Below are 18593 nucleotides of genomic sequence, written 5' to 3'. Positions count from 1 at the left end.
TAAAGGTCATTCATATTAATAGTTTCATCAATAGCCTTAAGTGCACATGGATCGACGTTACTGTAACGATATTCACGGTCCATGGAAAATTTTCTTTGATTTGGAGCTTTACAAATTTGGCAAGCAGTTTCTGTTTCAGTGTAACTGCAACAATAGAGATATAAGCATTCCAAATAATTTTGTAAGTCAGATTATTAAGGCTTGGTGTGAAATATCTTTTAATAATCCAACTGATAACTACGGTAATAAATTTTTGTGGAATAATTCTTACATTCGTATTAATATCAAAATTGTGTTCTATAAGTTTCTATATAAAGCTAATGTCAAGTATGTGAGAGATCTTTTCGGCGAAAACGGGAGCTCTTAACCTTCCACAACTTTTGTACTAAATTTAATCTTCCAATGTTTCCTTTCACTATTTCTACTGGTTTAATTAGGGCGATTCTTTTGGAGTGGCGTCGAGATTATGTTCAGAATTGTAATTTCCCCAATTGTAATGAGATTTGGCTGGAAAAGGTCTTACATTCCAATTCTACTTCCCAGTGTCTTTATTTCCGATATTTAGATAAAGTCGCTCAGATTCCTACCGCTAGCCGTAAATGGGCTAATGTGTTCAATAACTTGACCGGACGGAAGATTGGGATAGATTTTACAGTAAACCTTGGGCAACAGTTTTCGAAGCAAAAATCCAATATTTTAAGTTTAGAGTTTTACATAGAATAATTGGGACCAATAAACTTCTTCATATCATCGGAAAATCCGACTCTCCAAACTGTACCTTTTGTGACACGCAGATTGATAGTATAGAGCATCTGTTCTGGGAGTGTAGTGTGACATCCACTTTTATTTTAGGGGTTGAGGCTAGGTTATTAAATAAGTAATTCTTCTTCTCCAAGAAGGATATCCTACTTGGTTTCGGTGTCGATGTAGCTCACCCATACAATTTTCTTATTTTTTTATATGAAGCATTTCATCTTTCAATGTAAATTAAATGAATGTATTCCTTTTGTAGAGGATTTCTTCTATAAATTTAAGTTTATAATAAGTGTAAAAAAGTACACACAACATTGTACACACAAATATTGTTTATAGTTTTCTAACCGTCTGCTCGTATTCATTCTTATGCATCATCAGTCCTTACTTATTTCGCTGTGTTATTGAATATGCACTTTTTCTATAGCAATCCTGTGTCAATTCACTAACGCATCAGCCACTGCATAGATTAACAGTTTAATAACTGTACATCGTTCTATCGCAGGACGTATATCGTTTAATCTATTAAGGATTCACATTATTGTACGGCGTTCTGTTAATATTTCACGCAAAACATTAGAAATTATTTATTTATCTCTTTGCCGATATTGTCTGGCATTACTGTATTATAGAAGTTACGCATGTTATATTTATATCGTTAGAGAATCCATTTATAGGTTACCAATTTGATTTACCAAGTATACCTATTAATAGGCATTTATTATATTTTCACGACATTTCTATAGACATTTCATGCTAAACAATATTGTCCCGATTTTTCTTTCTTTTTTTCTTTCTTGCTGCTTTCTTTTCTATAGTGCCTCTTGATTTGTCATTAGTGATTTAGCTCAACAATAAACAGTAAGTTTTATTTGGTGGTTATAACAGATACATGGAAAGGTTTGGACCTTTCAGGTTTTACAAAACGCAACACTACAGATGCTAAATTAACTTTGATTTTTTCTCCTCTCCTTTTAAGTCGTAAACAACATTACTTCTTAACCTTCCCCATTTCATCAAAGACTAGTGCATATGTTCAGCCTCTAATTCACTAATGGCACTCTACTTGTATACCAATGCAATTAGTGTTTATGCTCCTTATCGATTCTAAGGAGCCTTCACCAAAAAGTACCGGTAATCCTGGAAATGTATTTTATAACTTGAACCTTGTTTATTCCTTTTAATACGGGTACCAACAACAAATGGTCTGTCTTGAAAATAATGAACGGCCTATCTCTGCCCGGAACTTAAGACACTCGTGCACAAAGGGGGACCATCTACCCAAACAGCTTGATCTAGCTTGAATTTTGCTTTAATCCGATTCAAGCGTTCATGTGCCATTTAGAACGCCTTCTCCATAGAGGCGGAAAAAAATGTACGTCTACCAGCGTTATAGACTTCTTTTTACGCAGCAACGGACTCAGAGCAGAACTTAACAACACTTTACTATATACATCGGATGATGGTGCGACGAGGGTCACGACAGTCTATGTGACTGGTGATACATGGATATTTTATATGCTTGAATTATCAGGCGTTCCTTTCGTCACTTCCGGCAGCAGTTATGACCATCAGGGGCATACACCATGTACGAGTATAGGATAACATAGACGCTGGACCGACAACTCAAAAGCAGAAGGAGGTTGTGACTTTTTCAGGTAATTTATTTAATTTTTTGAAAAGTAGGTCAAGTTGTTAACTGCTGTACCTTTTACTACACGTGGATTAACGGGAAGGCGGTGCAACATCAGAAGAGTACCTTTTCATTATTTTAGTTACTTATTTTTCATAAACGGAGGAAAACAATAATATATTATATCTATACCTTTTTATTTGTTTATTTATTTATTTATGATAGATGTATTGTATTTTTATCTTTTAACTTACTAAAATACTCTTTTCTTCAATCAAATATCTCTTTATGTTTATTTACATATTTTTCACCGGAACGACTTAGGAGAAAAAACAATTTAACTATGTGTGGTAAAAAATTAAGACGTCGGCATGTTATGTTAAGGGTTCATGATTCTTTAAACGTATCCCCTCACCACATAAAATATGATTAAATTAAAAAAAAACTGTCTTCAAGTATTCTTATAGATATTTATCGACTATTAATCCTAAAACTAAAGACGAAAAGGTAAGCCAAAAACCCTCCATCATCCATATTCATCGTTCATCGTTTCATTAGTCCTAATGACAACCTTCAAAACATAAGAACTGTCCTACAGCCACTGAACTCGTAAAACGAACATAGAAACTTATTGTGGTGAAAATATAAGGCTTCGGCATGTCATGTTTGAGGTTCATGAACCTTTGAACGTATTCCCTCACGACTTTAAAAAATAATAAAAATCTAAATCTAAATTAATTTAATTTAAGAAATTAATATAAGAAATTGATATGAAAATTCATAAAAAAAATCGTAAACAAATATTAAAAATATTAAAACAATTTGAATTCCTTAAAACAAAAGCCTCATTTGCAAAACAAAGCAAGTGTCCTAGACCATCATTACTACTTACCACGTAAAAGAGGAACATTTCTATTTTAATGTGTTACTTACCGGACATCTCAATATTGTCGATAACTCAAATTAATCGATTTTGTAAAAATCAATCAATTAAACAATTTGTTTAAAACCTTCAGGCCACTTTTGGTCAAGAAATCTTTTTTTTTTTTTAAATCGATAATAGAGATATACCCCGTAAAAGAGTACATTTCTACTTTAATGTGGTGCTAACTGGACATTTAAATAACGTCGATAACTCAAATTGATCGATTTTGAAAGAAAAAGAATTGACACAATTTGTTGATCATTACACATTACGTATATACACCGCGTTTAGAGAGGGTTCCGTATCGGGGTTAACACTTTAAGGCCACTTTTGGTAGGGAAAGCGGCTTTGTTACCGATAGTAGAGATATACCACGTGAAAGAGGAACATTTTTAATTCAATGTGGTGCTAACCAAAAATCTCAATAACGTCGATAACTCAAATTAATCGATTTTGAAATACGTTTAGATCATAACACATTACCACTGGACTGGATATGCTATTGAGGTGAACAGTCTATCTAGATAGCATTTCAGTTTTCTTTTAGATTTCTGTACATACTGTTACAATGAGGCAGTGGTTTAAAATCCCGATGATCCTGCTTTTGGCAAAGAACACCTTCAATTCTCTCTTTCATTCTTAGTAACTTAACAGTTGCACTGGAGTGACATGCAATATCAGTTAAACATGTTCCAAACAGTTCATGAATACATTGGGGTATGTCCTGTAGGCAGAATATTTGAATAGTCCTAGATAAATTCGAGTGCGACAGTCGGAAATTCCGATTGTCACATTCAAATTTTCCAACTATCGTCAGTTTTACCAAGATGGGGGGGGGGGGGCGGGGGGTGAGACAGCCCCTCTAGCGACGTCCCTGCCTGTAGGTCAGTTTGGTAGGAATCAGCTGAGCTAAACAAAAGTAGTTTTCATCACTTTTCAGAGCAGGAGACGAAAAAACCCGCCCGCTGACCCTTCTCTGGAGTTTCTGCAGATAGGGTAAGCCAGACCAAGTGGACTGTGATCAGGGATACCAATTAAGCCTGCAAAAATCATAAATGCACCCAACTTGGTCAACTTTATCAAAATTGTTGACTGGAAATGTTGTTGCCGACGTAGACCTGGTTACTGCTTCCACAGTATTGCTCACATGTGTATTTACACACTGCACAGTGCATACTGAAATCTCTGAAGAAACATCTTTATGGACCAAAAATGATAATTGCATAGATTCTGTTGTGGTTTATATTGACGACTATAAAAAGTATCATTTTGGTATTAACAAAAAAATTCATCTCTCCCTTAAGGTGGCATACTCTTATTAGAGTCTATATCCATCCGCTCGATTGTTCTCCTTCAGGAAAAGTGCCAGAAAGCAGCAGGAGAACATCTTTTTTGACCTGTTATCAATCATGATCTAGCTTTTTGTGGCTTGCATGTTGAAGAGCATGAATAGAAGTACATGTGGTGAGAACATTGGGTCAATTTAGGCAATATTAGGCCTCCCATTACTTTTGTAATTTAGTGTGTAAGTCATTGGGACTTTTAATGGGCGTATGCTACCTTAAATATAAGGAACAATCTGTGATTTACAGTGAGCATTATGCAATCAGTTAAATTACCACAGTACGTAAAGACATACAAAAGTGGCGGAATGGTTAGGGCACTGAACACAAGATGCCATGATCATGGGTTATGTACCAACCTTGTCGATACGTATGTATCTTGAATGAAGACACTTTATCTCAATTGCCTCTCTTTACTCAGGTGTATCGGGTAACCTGCGAAGTAATTCAAAAATATAGCATTTGCACCGCTTTATGGCTGCAATGATATTGGATGTCCCCTGGGGAACATGTAGACGTAGCTCAGCATAGTGAGCATAATGTCTGATATGTGTTACCAATTATCAGCAAATGATGTTCGATATATCGGGCAAGTCTTTAACATGAACTTAAGTGTACTTGGAAATAATTAAAATCATTAAATGAGGTTAGTGGGATTGAATGTGGGGACCTCATTTAAAATGTACCCCAAAAATTGACCTAAAAGGTAATTTTCTACTATTCAAGACATAGCTGATGGTTTGTGATAAAGGACTTCTAGAAATGTTTTAACTACTTTGTTTTCTGTTCCACCCTAATGTTGCTTCAAAGATAATAGCATATTCAACTTAAATGTTCTGCATTAATATTGTACCATCACATCCATGGTCAGAAACTCAGAATATATCACTTGAAAGTTCATAAAATGACTTATATAATTTTATTTTGTTTTAAATGTAGTAGTCAGATGTTGTACGACATAGAGATTTGTCATCTGGTCAAGGGTTCACTTTTAAGCTCACTTTTTTGTTTAGCTTGTCATGGTAAATTTCTATTTATCCTAATTCGAGATGATGATTATAAGAATATTTTCTGGCCATTTTAACAGCTAAGGTCATATAGAGCTACTCAAGGCCTTTTCATACCATTTGATTTGACATTATGTATTGTATTATTTTTATAAATAAATTTATAAATTTATAAATATGATCAATTATTTTGTGTATATTAAATATATGTTATATTTTAAATATTAATTAAGATAATTTATTTGGCTAAACTTCTATTTTTATATTTGAGCTGTGTACTCGCAATTTTTCCCTTTCTGTCCGTCCACATCTCTTCCATGCTACTATTTTAATGAAACTGATGGAGCCCATAATGATGCATGGTCAGTGGACAATGAGGGTCTTTAAGAAATTGTAGGTATAGGTCATCAGGGAGTCTAATTGTTTGAAAACTGTTGAACACTGCCAACTTAATGGCTTAGGGGCATTTCAAAGTAATCCCATAAGTATTCTCAAGATGTTTTATCGGAAAAGATTTGACAACTTTGTAAAGATAAGTTTTCCCAATTGTCCCATAAATATATATTTTAGTTTTAAATGTTCTTAAACCTTTAGTGTTTGTTACTGTTCTTTATGAGATGACTTTTAAATGGAATGCTTATTTGTCACATTTTGCATTAATACTGAATGTTAATAAAAATTACCATGAAACTTACAATGTGTGTCACTATCTCATTTCTTAACTAATAAGTACCTAAGTAGTATCTTAAACTAGTCTTGTGACCTAAATAAATAGTCACAGTTGCAATGACTAATATTTCTGGTCACTGGACTAAGCTTTGGTCGATAGAGGCATCGTAGTAGGACTAATTTTAATTAGTCAGAAAACTCGATTTAATTAGTCACAAAACTAATGTTATATTGTCAAATGACTAGAAGAAACTGGTCGATAGAGACATCGTTGTGACTAATTTTTTTAAGTCATATTGACTAACTATTGTTTACAGTGTATGGTGTAAACATTGGGTCAATTAAGGTTTTTTTAGACCCCTTTAGGCTTCCCAGGAGCAGCGTACGAAAATTGTTTACTACTGAGTGAAGAGGTTTGTTTACAAGTGGCGAAAACTTCCGGCTCTGATAGCAAAACATCTGCACGGTCATGGTACAGAAAATTGATAGTGCCATGAAAGGCCAACTTGTCAGCTATCCGGTGATGGGTAGCGTTTAGCTAGTGAGAACTTCTATCTAGACTTGGAAACCACATTACTTTTGTGATTTAGTGTGTAAGTCAATGGGACTTTAAATGGGCGTATGCTACCTCAAACCAGAGGGGTAGGTCACAACATGTCACAAGCAGTTTCGCAGAAATTTCATACGTGTAGCAAAATTTTGGGGGCGGGGCTACAAAAAACTGCTCTCTGGGCATATTAACTCGCTCGTTGGGGACTGACTGGCTCTCATGTGTATTGTTTGCGTGTTTTCGTTGGTTAATTAAGTGAGTTAAACCAGCGGATACGTCAGGCTATACCTGTTCGCCTCTGTGATTGGCTGTTCGATGAACCTGTGTCCAAATTGATTGGTAGATCACCGTTGCTACTGTCTGATCACGTCTGGAAAACCTTTTTAAAGGCTAGTTGGATACTATATTCTGCACTTTATTTGAAGATCACTTAAGCTGCTGACCAAACAGTCTCGGTGCAAGTGGATTGGGCTTGACAGCGGATCATTCGTTTGGTTGTTTCTCTTTTCGTGTCCAGGTTCTTTCTTGAGTGACTTTTAAAAAAGTAGCAATACATCTTTGAGTTGAAGAGTTCCAGATATCATCATCAATTTCCAAATCTTGAAAATGGCTACCGTTGAGAAAGTGAGTAAAAGTTTAATATGCAGAAGATATGATCTGTGATAGTAGTTGTAAAAACAAAACCAAAAACGACACTTTTGCCAACCCATGTCCATGCTTTTAGATTTTGATCGTTCATTTTGAATCTACTGTCAGTTCAATTCTTCCATTCTTTGTTCAGTAATATACCGCATAAGCTGCGGGGGAGCACTATAAGTAGCCTCTTTAGACGACTAAGTTTACCCAGATTACATCTGTTGTCTGCTTCACTGACTATGCAAGTTCGTCGGGTATATCATCGGTGACACATATTGTTTATGTTGTATGCTTAACAATTTAACGATAAGACAACGCAATTAGTTAATAATATGGTACACTACAAGTTCCAATTTGCTGTTCAACATTTATGTAATGAATTTGAAATACATAAATAATTCATTAAATTGTTATAGATGTTAGGTACCTTTACTAAAAGGAAGGCAATCTGTGAAAAATTATAGAGATATGATAAAATCAGAGGAAAACCTTGAACAAACTGCTTATCTCCTGAACAAAACCTGCTTATAGTAAATGTATAAGTTAAGGGCCTGAAGTTTCCATTCTAGTGGAATCTTATTCTTAGCCTTATAACGAAAAGCTTCTTAAGTCAGCGAAATTAACATTTAGAAGTCAGCTTTAAACTTCCCAGAAGAGGACAACAAAGGCATCTCTGTTCTATCACAGTGACGTGCGCAAGCGGAGGGGGCGGGGGTTGGGGATAAACACTACATTCTATTGTCAGTTTAGGGGAAATGGTTTAGTTAATTGATTTTTTTCCATCAGAATTAGGCCATTCTTGCGCATACGGATGAACACTTTTGCCACTCACACACACGCATAAATACATAATGAATATTAATTAGCACAACCTTGTGTTTAGAGCTAATATCGACCTAATGTTATGATCTAAATACGCCTCAGAGTGCGCCATTTGACGTTTAAATTCTGCTTGGGGAGGACCTCCGGACCTACTTGCATATGGGAGGCGGTTTCCACTTGTCGGAAACCACTTGTTATAAAATCCTTCTCTCGATAATGACTTTCCATATGCGTTTAGCCCCTACCTAAATCACTCGAGTTTTTTTTTTAGAATGTTCCCGTTCCCATATTCAACTCTGTGATTAGTGTCAGAAGAGTTCAGTCAGGTGATGCGGGCAAAATTGAGGGACAGGGGAACATTTCACTATGATTTGAGGGAGAAAATCTGTCAATGTTTTTCACAAACAGAATGCATTTTTGATGATCTTATCCTATACATGTTATGTACTGGGGATGAAGTACTGTACTCTATCGACAGTTATTTGCAAAACTGGTACTAACATGTTTCCCCACATCACACCCTTTGAGGCATTAAACTGAAAATTGGTTTGTGTGCCTTAGTGATGGAGAGGAGGAACCATATGTGACATATGAACATGGGTTTGACTTCATTTTTTAAATGTGTGCGTGTGTATGAATTTGGTCAAAGGTCGCAAGCCGAAAGCAGCAATTTGGCCATTAGGAGCATAACAGAATGACAAAGTGGCCGATAACCGCGAACCCACACATGATACCAGACTATAAGAACGTTTACATTGCATGTGTGGTTAACGTCTATTCCGGCGGATAAAGTTGATTGCTAGATAAAATCGCTGGCAAGTTACACTAAATAAAAAACTGTTCTTTTAGCTACTACGCACATGCCAAAACGACAGAATAGCCGAAAGTGGGATGCCCATAAGGAAGTAATGAATGCTTGAATGAATTGTTCTGAGCGTTTTAAAACAAAATTTCAAAGGTCACGAGTTCAGTCAAACCCCAATGCCATTTTACATCAAACGTGGTGAAACAGCGTGACGATATCATAAAACCAAAGTATGTCACATTTGATGGTCATAAAAATCAAACGAAATCAGATGATACTATATCTTTAACGAAGACTTTTAACGTGACATGAGATTATCATCAATTTAAGCTAACCCCGACACCCACAAGAAGAAAACAAAAAGAAAGAGTACAGAATTTAGAAAGCTTTCAACTAAAATAATTGTATCATTGTATGAGCTCGATCAAATGTGAATATATTGTACTTGGTTATCATGATAAAGAGAGACGCGATAATTATGTGTCATCTTTCTCTGAAAACAATCACCTCCTTGTTTTGATCAATGAAAAATAATTTCATTTGAGCCAGCCAATGAAAAAATATATGTTCATTCTTTTATAGTGGCAATCATCTATACTGTATTCGTTAGTCATGCAAGCGTTATCAAAATGGTACCTCTACTTCAATCGTGTCGTCGACATTAGAAGCGCAGTTCGTATTGTTTGTGATGCGCCGACTAAATTTTGATTTTGATTTACAGATAGCAGCTGAAGAAAATATAACAACTTTCGCAGTTGCATTGAAAAAATTGCCAACAAGTATGCGAGTATTCTCAGTTGAGCTACCATGTCGCTCATGTTTTAGGTAGTAAAATACAATGGTCTTTTGAGGTCAGGGAAAAATGGTATCTTAACAAGAAGTTGTAGCAATGAAAACCTCAATATCACTTCTACACCTACCGAGGACACATAATGCAGGGAGTTACCCCAGCCACTCCTTGGATAATGTGTAATTAAGTCAGTGTTTAGGAACTTGCGGAGTGATAGAGTAATCAGTGGAGTAAGAAGCTATGAAATAAACGGGGGAGGGTAGAGAGGGGCAGCATAACGGTTTGTGGATCTTCGCCAGAAGAATTTTACTTTTTAGATCCTGCGGGGGTCCAGAAGGACACTCTATCCAAACAATTCGTCTGTTTTATTTAAAAATAAGTTCATTTTTCCTCAGATTTTCGAGTAATGTAGTGAAATTTCAACATTACTTTGGACATTTGATTTTGTTATCAAATTTCAATCTCTAATACCGACATTTCCTTTTCTGTGCCATCAAAAGTTCGATTGTTTTTCATATTGTCGTGCCATAATGTTATTTAGTTTTTTCCTGTTGTTCCACTTATAGATGTCCGTCAAAGAAAAGGTGAAAACATTCTCCGTTAAGTTTCAAGAGTTGCCGAAAAACATGCGGCTATTCACACTGTGTCTTAGATCTCTATATGCGGAGAATGCTGTGGGTTCTTCTGCCAGCAATGCCACTGAGATCAATAATATCCGAGATCAAACGAGGCGAGACGCCATTGTCTATGTGAAAGGGATTTTGCCTCTGTGTACTAAAGTGGTAAGATGCATCCAAGAGTTCTTTGAGTACTATGAAGGGCTGAAACTAGAAGAATGGAAAGAAAGTCTTCCAGATATCCTGGAAGAAGTGACCGGATACCAACAATGCTGCACCGAGATAGTAAGGATGCACGAAGAGATGATGGTTCCCCTCAAGAAGAGACAGGATGAGGCGACGGTGTTGATCTCTGAGCTTACAGATCTAAACAAAGTGCTCATACGAAAGAAAGCAAAGCTGGAAGAAGGAGCTGCCAGCGCAAAGTCATGGGCCATTGGACTTCTTTTTATTCCAGTTGTGGGTACAATTGCTGGCTCTCTTCTGAATATGCGTGCAGAAGGTGACTTAACTAAAGCGGTGGCGGAAGGTCAGCAGGTAACCATCAATGAGGCAGCAATCTTGGTAGTTGGCAGTTCCCTAATTCCAGCACTCTCCGCATTCATAGATGGTCTTAATGCTGTTGCAGGTTTCTTCAATATAATGAAAGAAGAGCTCACTACTTTCCACAGCAAAGGGGAAAAGGCAATTGAAGACACCAAACGGCTTCATTACAAAATGATGAAAAAGAAAGCAGTGGAGATAAAAGGAAGCTGCAAAGAATTTTACGCCATGATTCCCGGAGTACGAACCGACCTACAGTGCATCCCAGAGAAGCCGGATGACCTGAATTACGTCGATAAGTGGCTAATCAAGCAGCAGGAAGAGATTAAGAAGAAATACCATAACACGCTCACAGGCATGCTGAAAAAACTGCTCAAGCATTGTGAATCAGCCGAGGGGGCTCAACAGTTTGCGATTGAGTAGTAGGTGCAAAGTACATTAGATGCACCCTGCAAGCTGTCGTTTTGTAGTCATTTCTGCACTTTAAACACTTCACTACTAACTTTGGAGCTGAATAGCCTACTTGGTCAATTTCAAAATATCAACAATTGTTCTTTTGCTTATACCGCACTGCTATAAATAAGCTGTCATTGGTAAATAATTAATCTTCATTTGGTCACATGTATTAGTTTGACCAATCATACTATATATCTCTGTAGCTTGCAAAGTAAAAGTTCCATTAACTTTAACGATGGATTCAAACTTTTGCTTTAAATTAAGAGAAATACATTTCACGTGCATGGAGGGGAATGTTGCTTGTAGGTGTAGCACCCCTAATTGTTTGTTAAATTCATCGTTAGATATTGCTTAGTAATTTCTATACATGTATGAGTCACTTTATATTTTCCAGGAGTAAGCTTTTTTAGTTAAAGAATATTCGTTTACTCTGGGATAGCTCCAAGCACTCTTGGACGTATTGCTTAACTTAAAGTGATACCTTAGGAGGCTATACTTTATAGTACATTGTGTAATTTAGTCAATAATGTGTTCCCCTCGATAGGGACTTATAGAAAATGTTGCTTATCCCGTTGTAATTATTTTGTATTGAACTCCATTGGTTACACTATCCATATACTCTACATTTATATTAAAAATTATCTTTCTGTGGAATCCTTATTAGCTGAGATATGTTCTTTGGTTTTCCTTGGTGCCATTCCTGTCAGAGGCGAACCCTAATTACTTTTGCTACTGTTGATGGTATCTAAGCTATGCATATTAGAGATTCGTATTATATAGGGTATTATATAAGGTATGTATGTATGGGTGTATGTGTGTATGTATGTGTGTATGTATGTATGTATGTATGTATGCGTGTATGTATGTATGTATGTATGTATGTATGTATGTATGTATGTATGTATGTATGTATGTATGTATGTATGTATGTATGTATGTGTGTGTGTGTGTATGTGTGTGTGTGTATGTATGTATGTATGTATGTATGTATGTATGTATGTATGTATGTATGTATGTATGTATGTATGTATGTATGTATGTATGTATGTATGTATGTATGTATGTATGTATGTATGTATGTATGTATGTATGTATGTATGTATGTATGTATGTATGTATGTATGTATGTATGTATGTATGTATGTATGTATGTATGTATGTATGTATGTATGTATGTATGTATGTATGTATGTATGTATGTATGTATGTATGTATGTATGTATGTATGTATGTATGTATGTATGTATGTATGTATGTATGTATGTATGTATGTATGTATGTATGTATGTATGTATGTATGTATGTATGTATGTATGTATGTATGTATGTATGTATGTATGTATGTATGTATGTATGTATGTATGTATGTATGTATGTATGTATGTATGTATGTATGTATGTATGTATGTATGTATGTATGTATGTATGTATGTATGTATGTATGTATGTATGTATGTATGTATGTATGTATGTATGTATGTATGTATGTATGTATGTATGTATGTATGTATGTATGTATGTATGTATGTATGTATGTATGTATGTATGTATGTATGTATGTATGTATGTGTGTATGTGTGTATGTATGTATGGGTGTATGTATGGGTGTATGTATGGGTGTATGTATGGGTGTATGTATGGGTGTATGTATGAATGTATGTATGTATGGTGTTATATTATTTGAGTATTTATGCATTAGTGGTCTATTAGGGACATGCTAGTTATTGCATTTAGGGCAACTAGCAACTGGCAGAGACTTACTGCATTGCTTTTATTATTGACTTCCATGTTAGCTAGATGTCAGTTTAAATACTCATGCTATTTACTGGAAACTAATTTCTCTTATATTAAGCCTTAATGATTAGCATAGTCCCATTATAGATTTGTCTTATATTGTAGTTGGCATTAAGCCCATTGCATTGGTTATATTTGATATTTAAGTAACGCCACTCACTTAATAGTCCTCAGTCATCAATAGGATGTCGGAGACATCGTCACTACCAATTACTCAACAATTTACATACAGGTTTTTTGGGTTTGGGTGGGCGTGACTTGTGCCCTGGATATGAGATGCTCTTCCCCACTAAGCCATGATGTGCCCAAACCGGACAGACGGTCAAGCGGGTCTTAAGAGAGATAGAGAGAGTGACCCCCCTCCCCCTAATTGTGTATACGTCCGGATATGGATTGGACTAATTGTGCTAATTGTTTATGTTGGATATTAAACATTTGTTGTTTTAATTACTTTACCTTCTCCTTCTTTGCTTCTTTAGTTAAGAATACATACATAGCATAGCCATAGATATGACTTTGTTGTAATTCTATTTGTTCGTGTGTTGTCTAAGACGAGCCAGTTGTTGTAGTAGTAATCTAGGTTTGTATATGTCACGAGGCGCATGGGGTAGTATATGTGCTTATAACAACCAGGTACCTCGGTGCATGTAAAGACCCCATTACAGTCGAAGAACCCCGCCCCTTAAAACTAATGCCCTCTGGATGAGAGGGCTGAACCTGGGGTTACATAGAGAACACAAATGGTAAGGTGAGCAGAATGGTGGGTGGTTCCTGCATGTACAAAATCGACGATATTTATTTATTTCATATCCTGAGTTTCATTCCAACTCTTTAACATTTATCATTAAAGATTGTCACAAAATCCCCCTAAACAAGGTCCCCCTAAACAAGGTCCTTGGAACAGGTGCAGGTCTGACACATAGAATCGATAAAAGAAGCGATACGAGTTTTAAAAACAAAATTTTACTTTATTATACGAAACCATAAGTTACTTGAGGCCTCCTACAATAATATTTAGAATACAAATGAATAATAATAATAATACGAATAATACAGGTTAAGCTCGACACGGCTTTCTCTCCAGTTCAGGATAAAGGCTCAAAGCTATCTCTGCCTCTCAAGCAGTCGAAAGGAACATCGCATGTCGCCTCACAGCCAATGTTTGACCTAATTCTCAGGTCACAAGTTACCACCCTATGAATTAAAAAGGAAGAATTTGTCTAATATCTAATTCCTTTGAACCCTTTTCCAGTATTAACATTTTCATATAGTAATACGCATGACAGCACATTTCTTTTGGAGATGATTGAAACATAAATACATATCGCAAAATTTCTGTTGCCGAAATACTTCCCAAAATTTAATTCACCTGTTTAACGACAGATTTTAAACTCGTTAATTTCTAATAACTTGAATTTACACATGTCAAGAGTTTAAATAACATGATACACATTTTATGTGAAAGAAGCCAATTACTTGTAAATTAGTCCCGTACTTTTCGTACACAAATTTATTTTCTCATAAAACAATTAACGCAAATTTTAATTTCCCTTGAATTAATATACACGAAATTTTCATCCCCTGCAAATTGATATCCACGAATTCTAATTCCCCGTGACTTAGTATAATAATCTATTAAACAAACTAACAGGTCACGGCTCCAATCCAAAACCTGGTTCACGCAATACGTTGACTTTCACTTTAAAAATTATAACTTTGTCACTGTGCTGGTCCCCGACCAAATCGTCTCGCAATCTCTACAGCGGGACGTCAGTGAGCGAAGTATCTCTATGCCGAATTTTCCACAGAGGCAACATTCCAAAAACCGCCCAAGGAATTTAAAGGTATTCTTGCTAGTACTAAGTCTATTGTTACACACACATTTATGCAAATGAGATACTGCAGTTACATAATTAGAGATTCCTTAAGTAGTTCAACTAAGAGGGTTACTTTGATCGACCCCCTGACATCTCCTCCCTTAAGAAGATTAATAAAACAAAATCTTTTACTTCGATCAAAATATAGATCTTCACCACATGCTTATGACAGTTTAATCAGTAAGGCTTACTTATCATTAGCTACACATCTACTCAGGAAATCCGCCCAAAATTTTCCGAACCCTTAACCACATGCACAACGTACCGGTAGGGTTGTAGATCTAAGGCCCACCTCATCACACGATTGTTTTTCATTTTAGCTTTAGTAATGTAAGCGAGTGGGTGATGGTGCGTTTCAATGGTGAACTGTGTCCCATGCAAATACACACGAATTCTTTTCACCGCCCACACCAATGCGAGACATTCCTTTTCAATGACCGAAAATTTCTCCCCCCTTGGTAATAATTTCTTACTCGCAAAAGCGATGGGGAACTTACACCCTTCAATGTCCTGCATTAGCAACGCCCCAATACCCTTGTCCGATGCGTCTGTACTCAATATGTAAGGCAATGAAGGATCGGGTAAATGTAGAATCGGCGCGTTCGCAAGTCGCTGTTTTAACACCCTAAAAGACACTTCTTGGGCAACGCCCCATTTGACTTAATTTGGCTGACCCTTTTTAGTAAGATCTGACATAGGTGCGGCAATTGCCGAAGAAGTTCGGAATAATTTTGTTGTAGTAGCCAACCAGGCGAAGAAAAAGATCGCACTTCTTTTTTTGTGGTGGGTTGTGATGCTACCATAACCGCTTGAACTTTCTCAGGGAGGGGTTTCACTAAGCCTTCACCAACAATATGCCCAAGGAATTGAAGGGATTTGTAGGCTACTGAACATTTGCTTGGCCGGGCGGTCAACCCTGCCTTACGTAGTCTTTCCAACACATTCCTCAATACCTTTTCATGTTGTGAGAGATCATTTGTGAAGATCAAAATGTCATCAATATAGTTAATCACGTGGTCTAGGCCATTTAACAAGCGACGCATCATTTTCGTGAATGCGGCCGGCGCGTTAACCATTCCAAAAGGAAGTACGGTAAATTGATACAGGCCTTCTGTGGTAACGAAAGCGGTTTTATCTTTATCACATTCTGTTACAGGGATTTGCCAGTACCATTTTGTAAGGTCTAGCTTACTAAACTATCTAACAGCAGATATGCGCGACATCAAATCCTCAATATTGGGGATTGGCTCTGGATCTACATGTGTAACTGAATTTAATAAGGGGTTAATCAACGGTCTAGCGTGCGTTACTCACAGGATTAATGCACGATCGGGACATAATGCAAGCGATGCACGAGGGCGGAGCCCGAGTGCATTCAGCGATAGCATTAACCCCCGGAGTGCATTAATCACGTGAGTAACGCACGCTAGACCGTTAATTAACCCCGTTCATTCATACACTACCATTTGTGTGGAGCAAAAATCATAAAACAAAACATATTTGGTTACATATAACCGAAGATTTATTAAAGTGATGCCCCGTAAGTCGAATTAACGATTAACAACCAGCATAACAATAATGTACATGTGCAATTATAAAGTAATACTGAACGATAGTGAATAATTATAAAGGAAACGTCTTTGAAAGGCTGCAATTCATAAAAGATGAACCATAATAACATTTTAACTAATTTTTGGCAATATTGCGGCCATAAAACTATTTTTGAAAGGTCTCAATAACAAGGAACTACAAACAATTACTAGTTGGCTTCATCATATCAACGCCCTACAGCTTCTGGTTCCCATAGCAACCATTCTAGGGACAAACATGTACGTATGGTATACAGTCATACGATAACATAGTAGGCCTTGTATTGAACACGTACACTCACTTGAACGTACACACTACACAGTGCTTGGCACTGCGGTCGTTTAACTTTAACTTTATAACACTATGAGCAACATAACGGCCTTGCGAACATTTAATTACGGACAGATACTAGATATATTTAAACTCAAAGCATCCACAACTGTTTGGTGTTTTAATACGGATATAACTATGAATTTTGGAAGTAAACATTCACAGGACTTTGGAAAGAACATTTGGAAAACAGTTTGGACATGTTAGACGTTTCAGCCCTAACAGCAGCAGTAACGTTAATGTAATTGTTGGAGGCAACAGCTGTGCAGCCTACACTTTGGCCTAGACTCGAGTGCGGATCCATGTTTTCGCGTCCTTTACCTCTGATGGCATCTTGCAAGACTTTTGAACAGGATCGTTTCTGTGAATTAGATGCATCTTGGCAGTAACTTTTTATACTGCTCTCGTTTCTGTGTCCACTCATGGCCATAATGACCCGTGTTTCGATGCCAGCATTACTGAGTGTTGTAATAGTTGTTGCACGAACACAGTGGTTTGTGTATTTCTGACTCAGCTTTGCTTTTTCGGAAATCTTCACCATCATTTTGCCAACGGTGTTAACCCCCAGCGGCTGGTTGTCATACCATACTTGGTCTGATTCATCAACAGATACCTTTGGCCGTTGAAAAAAGTGTTCGCAGTTTGGATTCAGCTTTTGCAAATATATACTTCTTGATCGCCTTCACTAGACATTTTTCGTCATCTGTGGCATACATACGTTTCCGGGATTGGAAGTCGTCTTGGAGGTCGCCAGGGTGATTTTTAGTTGCTTCGTTGAAGTTAAGAAAGACATATGCGTTATTTGTGTCGTCGATACCAAAGTTAAACGACGACTTCTTTAGATTTCGCAGACCTTCTCGTCCTCGACGACAAAAATGGTACTCAAGATAAAACCACGCCATGTTTAACAGTGAAGAAGGATTATCTGTGGACAAAACTTTGCTCTCAAACATGGTTTTGAGGTCGCCTTCAGAAATAGCTGGTTTCTGACAACTCACGTCTAGGCCTTCTCTCTTGATTTTTTTTCATCATTCCAATGTAGACGTTATTGGCACTCTGAAAGTCTTTATCTCTCATAATGTTTACATGACGGTTGTAGGGAGCTCCTGTCAGATGGCGGTGGATCGCAGCCCTCAGTCCTTGTATGTTTTGTTTGCATATGAACTACCATCTTGTTTTCGAACTTCTCCATAAAATCTTCGAAGAAGGGAAGCCAATTCCGGCACGTCAAGCTGCTCAAAATCAGTTGTTAGCTCCTTTGCTTGACACCATTCTGTAATAGAAAGTAAGTGTTTTGACATATTTAAAGCTTACTGATGACTTATAAATCATGCTTTACGAGAAGTGCTAATATTTGGTATACAGAACTTTGGTACCAGCCATAAAGATGGGGAGGGGGCTGGGGAACTACACCTAGGTCTAGTCTAGGGCCGGTGGCCTAACATTACGTTCC

At 36.8% G+C, this 18593-nt stretch overlaps 1 protein-coding gene and 1 pseudogene across 1 annotated transcript; one reads left to right on the top strand and one right to left on the bottom strand.

The window, feature by feature from the left end:
• Positions 1-7286: 7286 nt before the first annotated feature.
• On the top strand, positions 7287-12654 carry LOC139971923 (uncharacterized). Its single transcript, XM_071978770.1, has 2 exons — positions 7287-7504; positions 10500-12654. Exons 1-2 carry the CDS (start codon positions 7487-7489, stop codon positions 11514-11516), a joined length of 1035 nt encoding a protein of 344 aa, XP_071834871.1. The 5' UTR covers positions 7287-7486; the 3' UTR covers positions 11517-12654.
• Positions 12655-16702: 4048 nt separating this feature from the next.
• On the bottom strand, positions 16703-18548 carry LOC139970892 (uncharacterized; annotated as a pseudogene).
• Between the last annotated feature and the right edge of the window lie 45 nt (positions 18549-18593).

This window comes from Apostichopus japonicus, chromosome 8, assembly GCF_037975245.1.
Source record: "Apostichopus japonicus isolate 1M-3 chromosome 8, ASM3797524v1, whole genome shotgun sequence".
In the NCBI taxonomy this organism is placed as follows: Eukaryota; Metazoa; Echinodermata; class Holothuroidea; order Aspidochirotida; family Stichopodidae; genus Apostichopus; species Apostichopus japonicus.
This window is presented reverse-complemented; position numbering and strand designations above follow the sequence as displayed.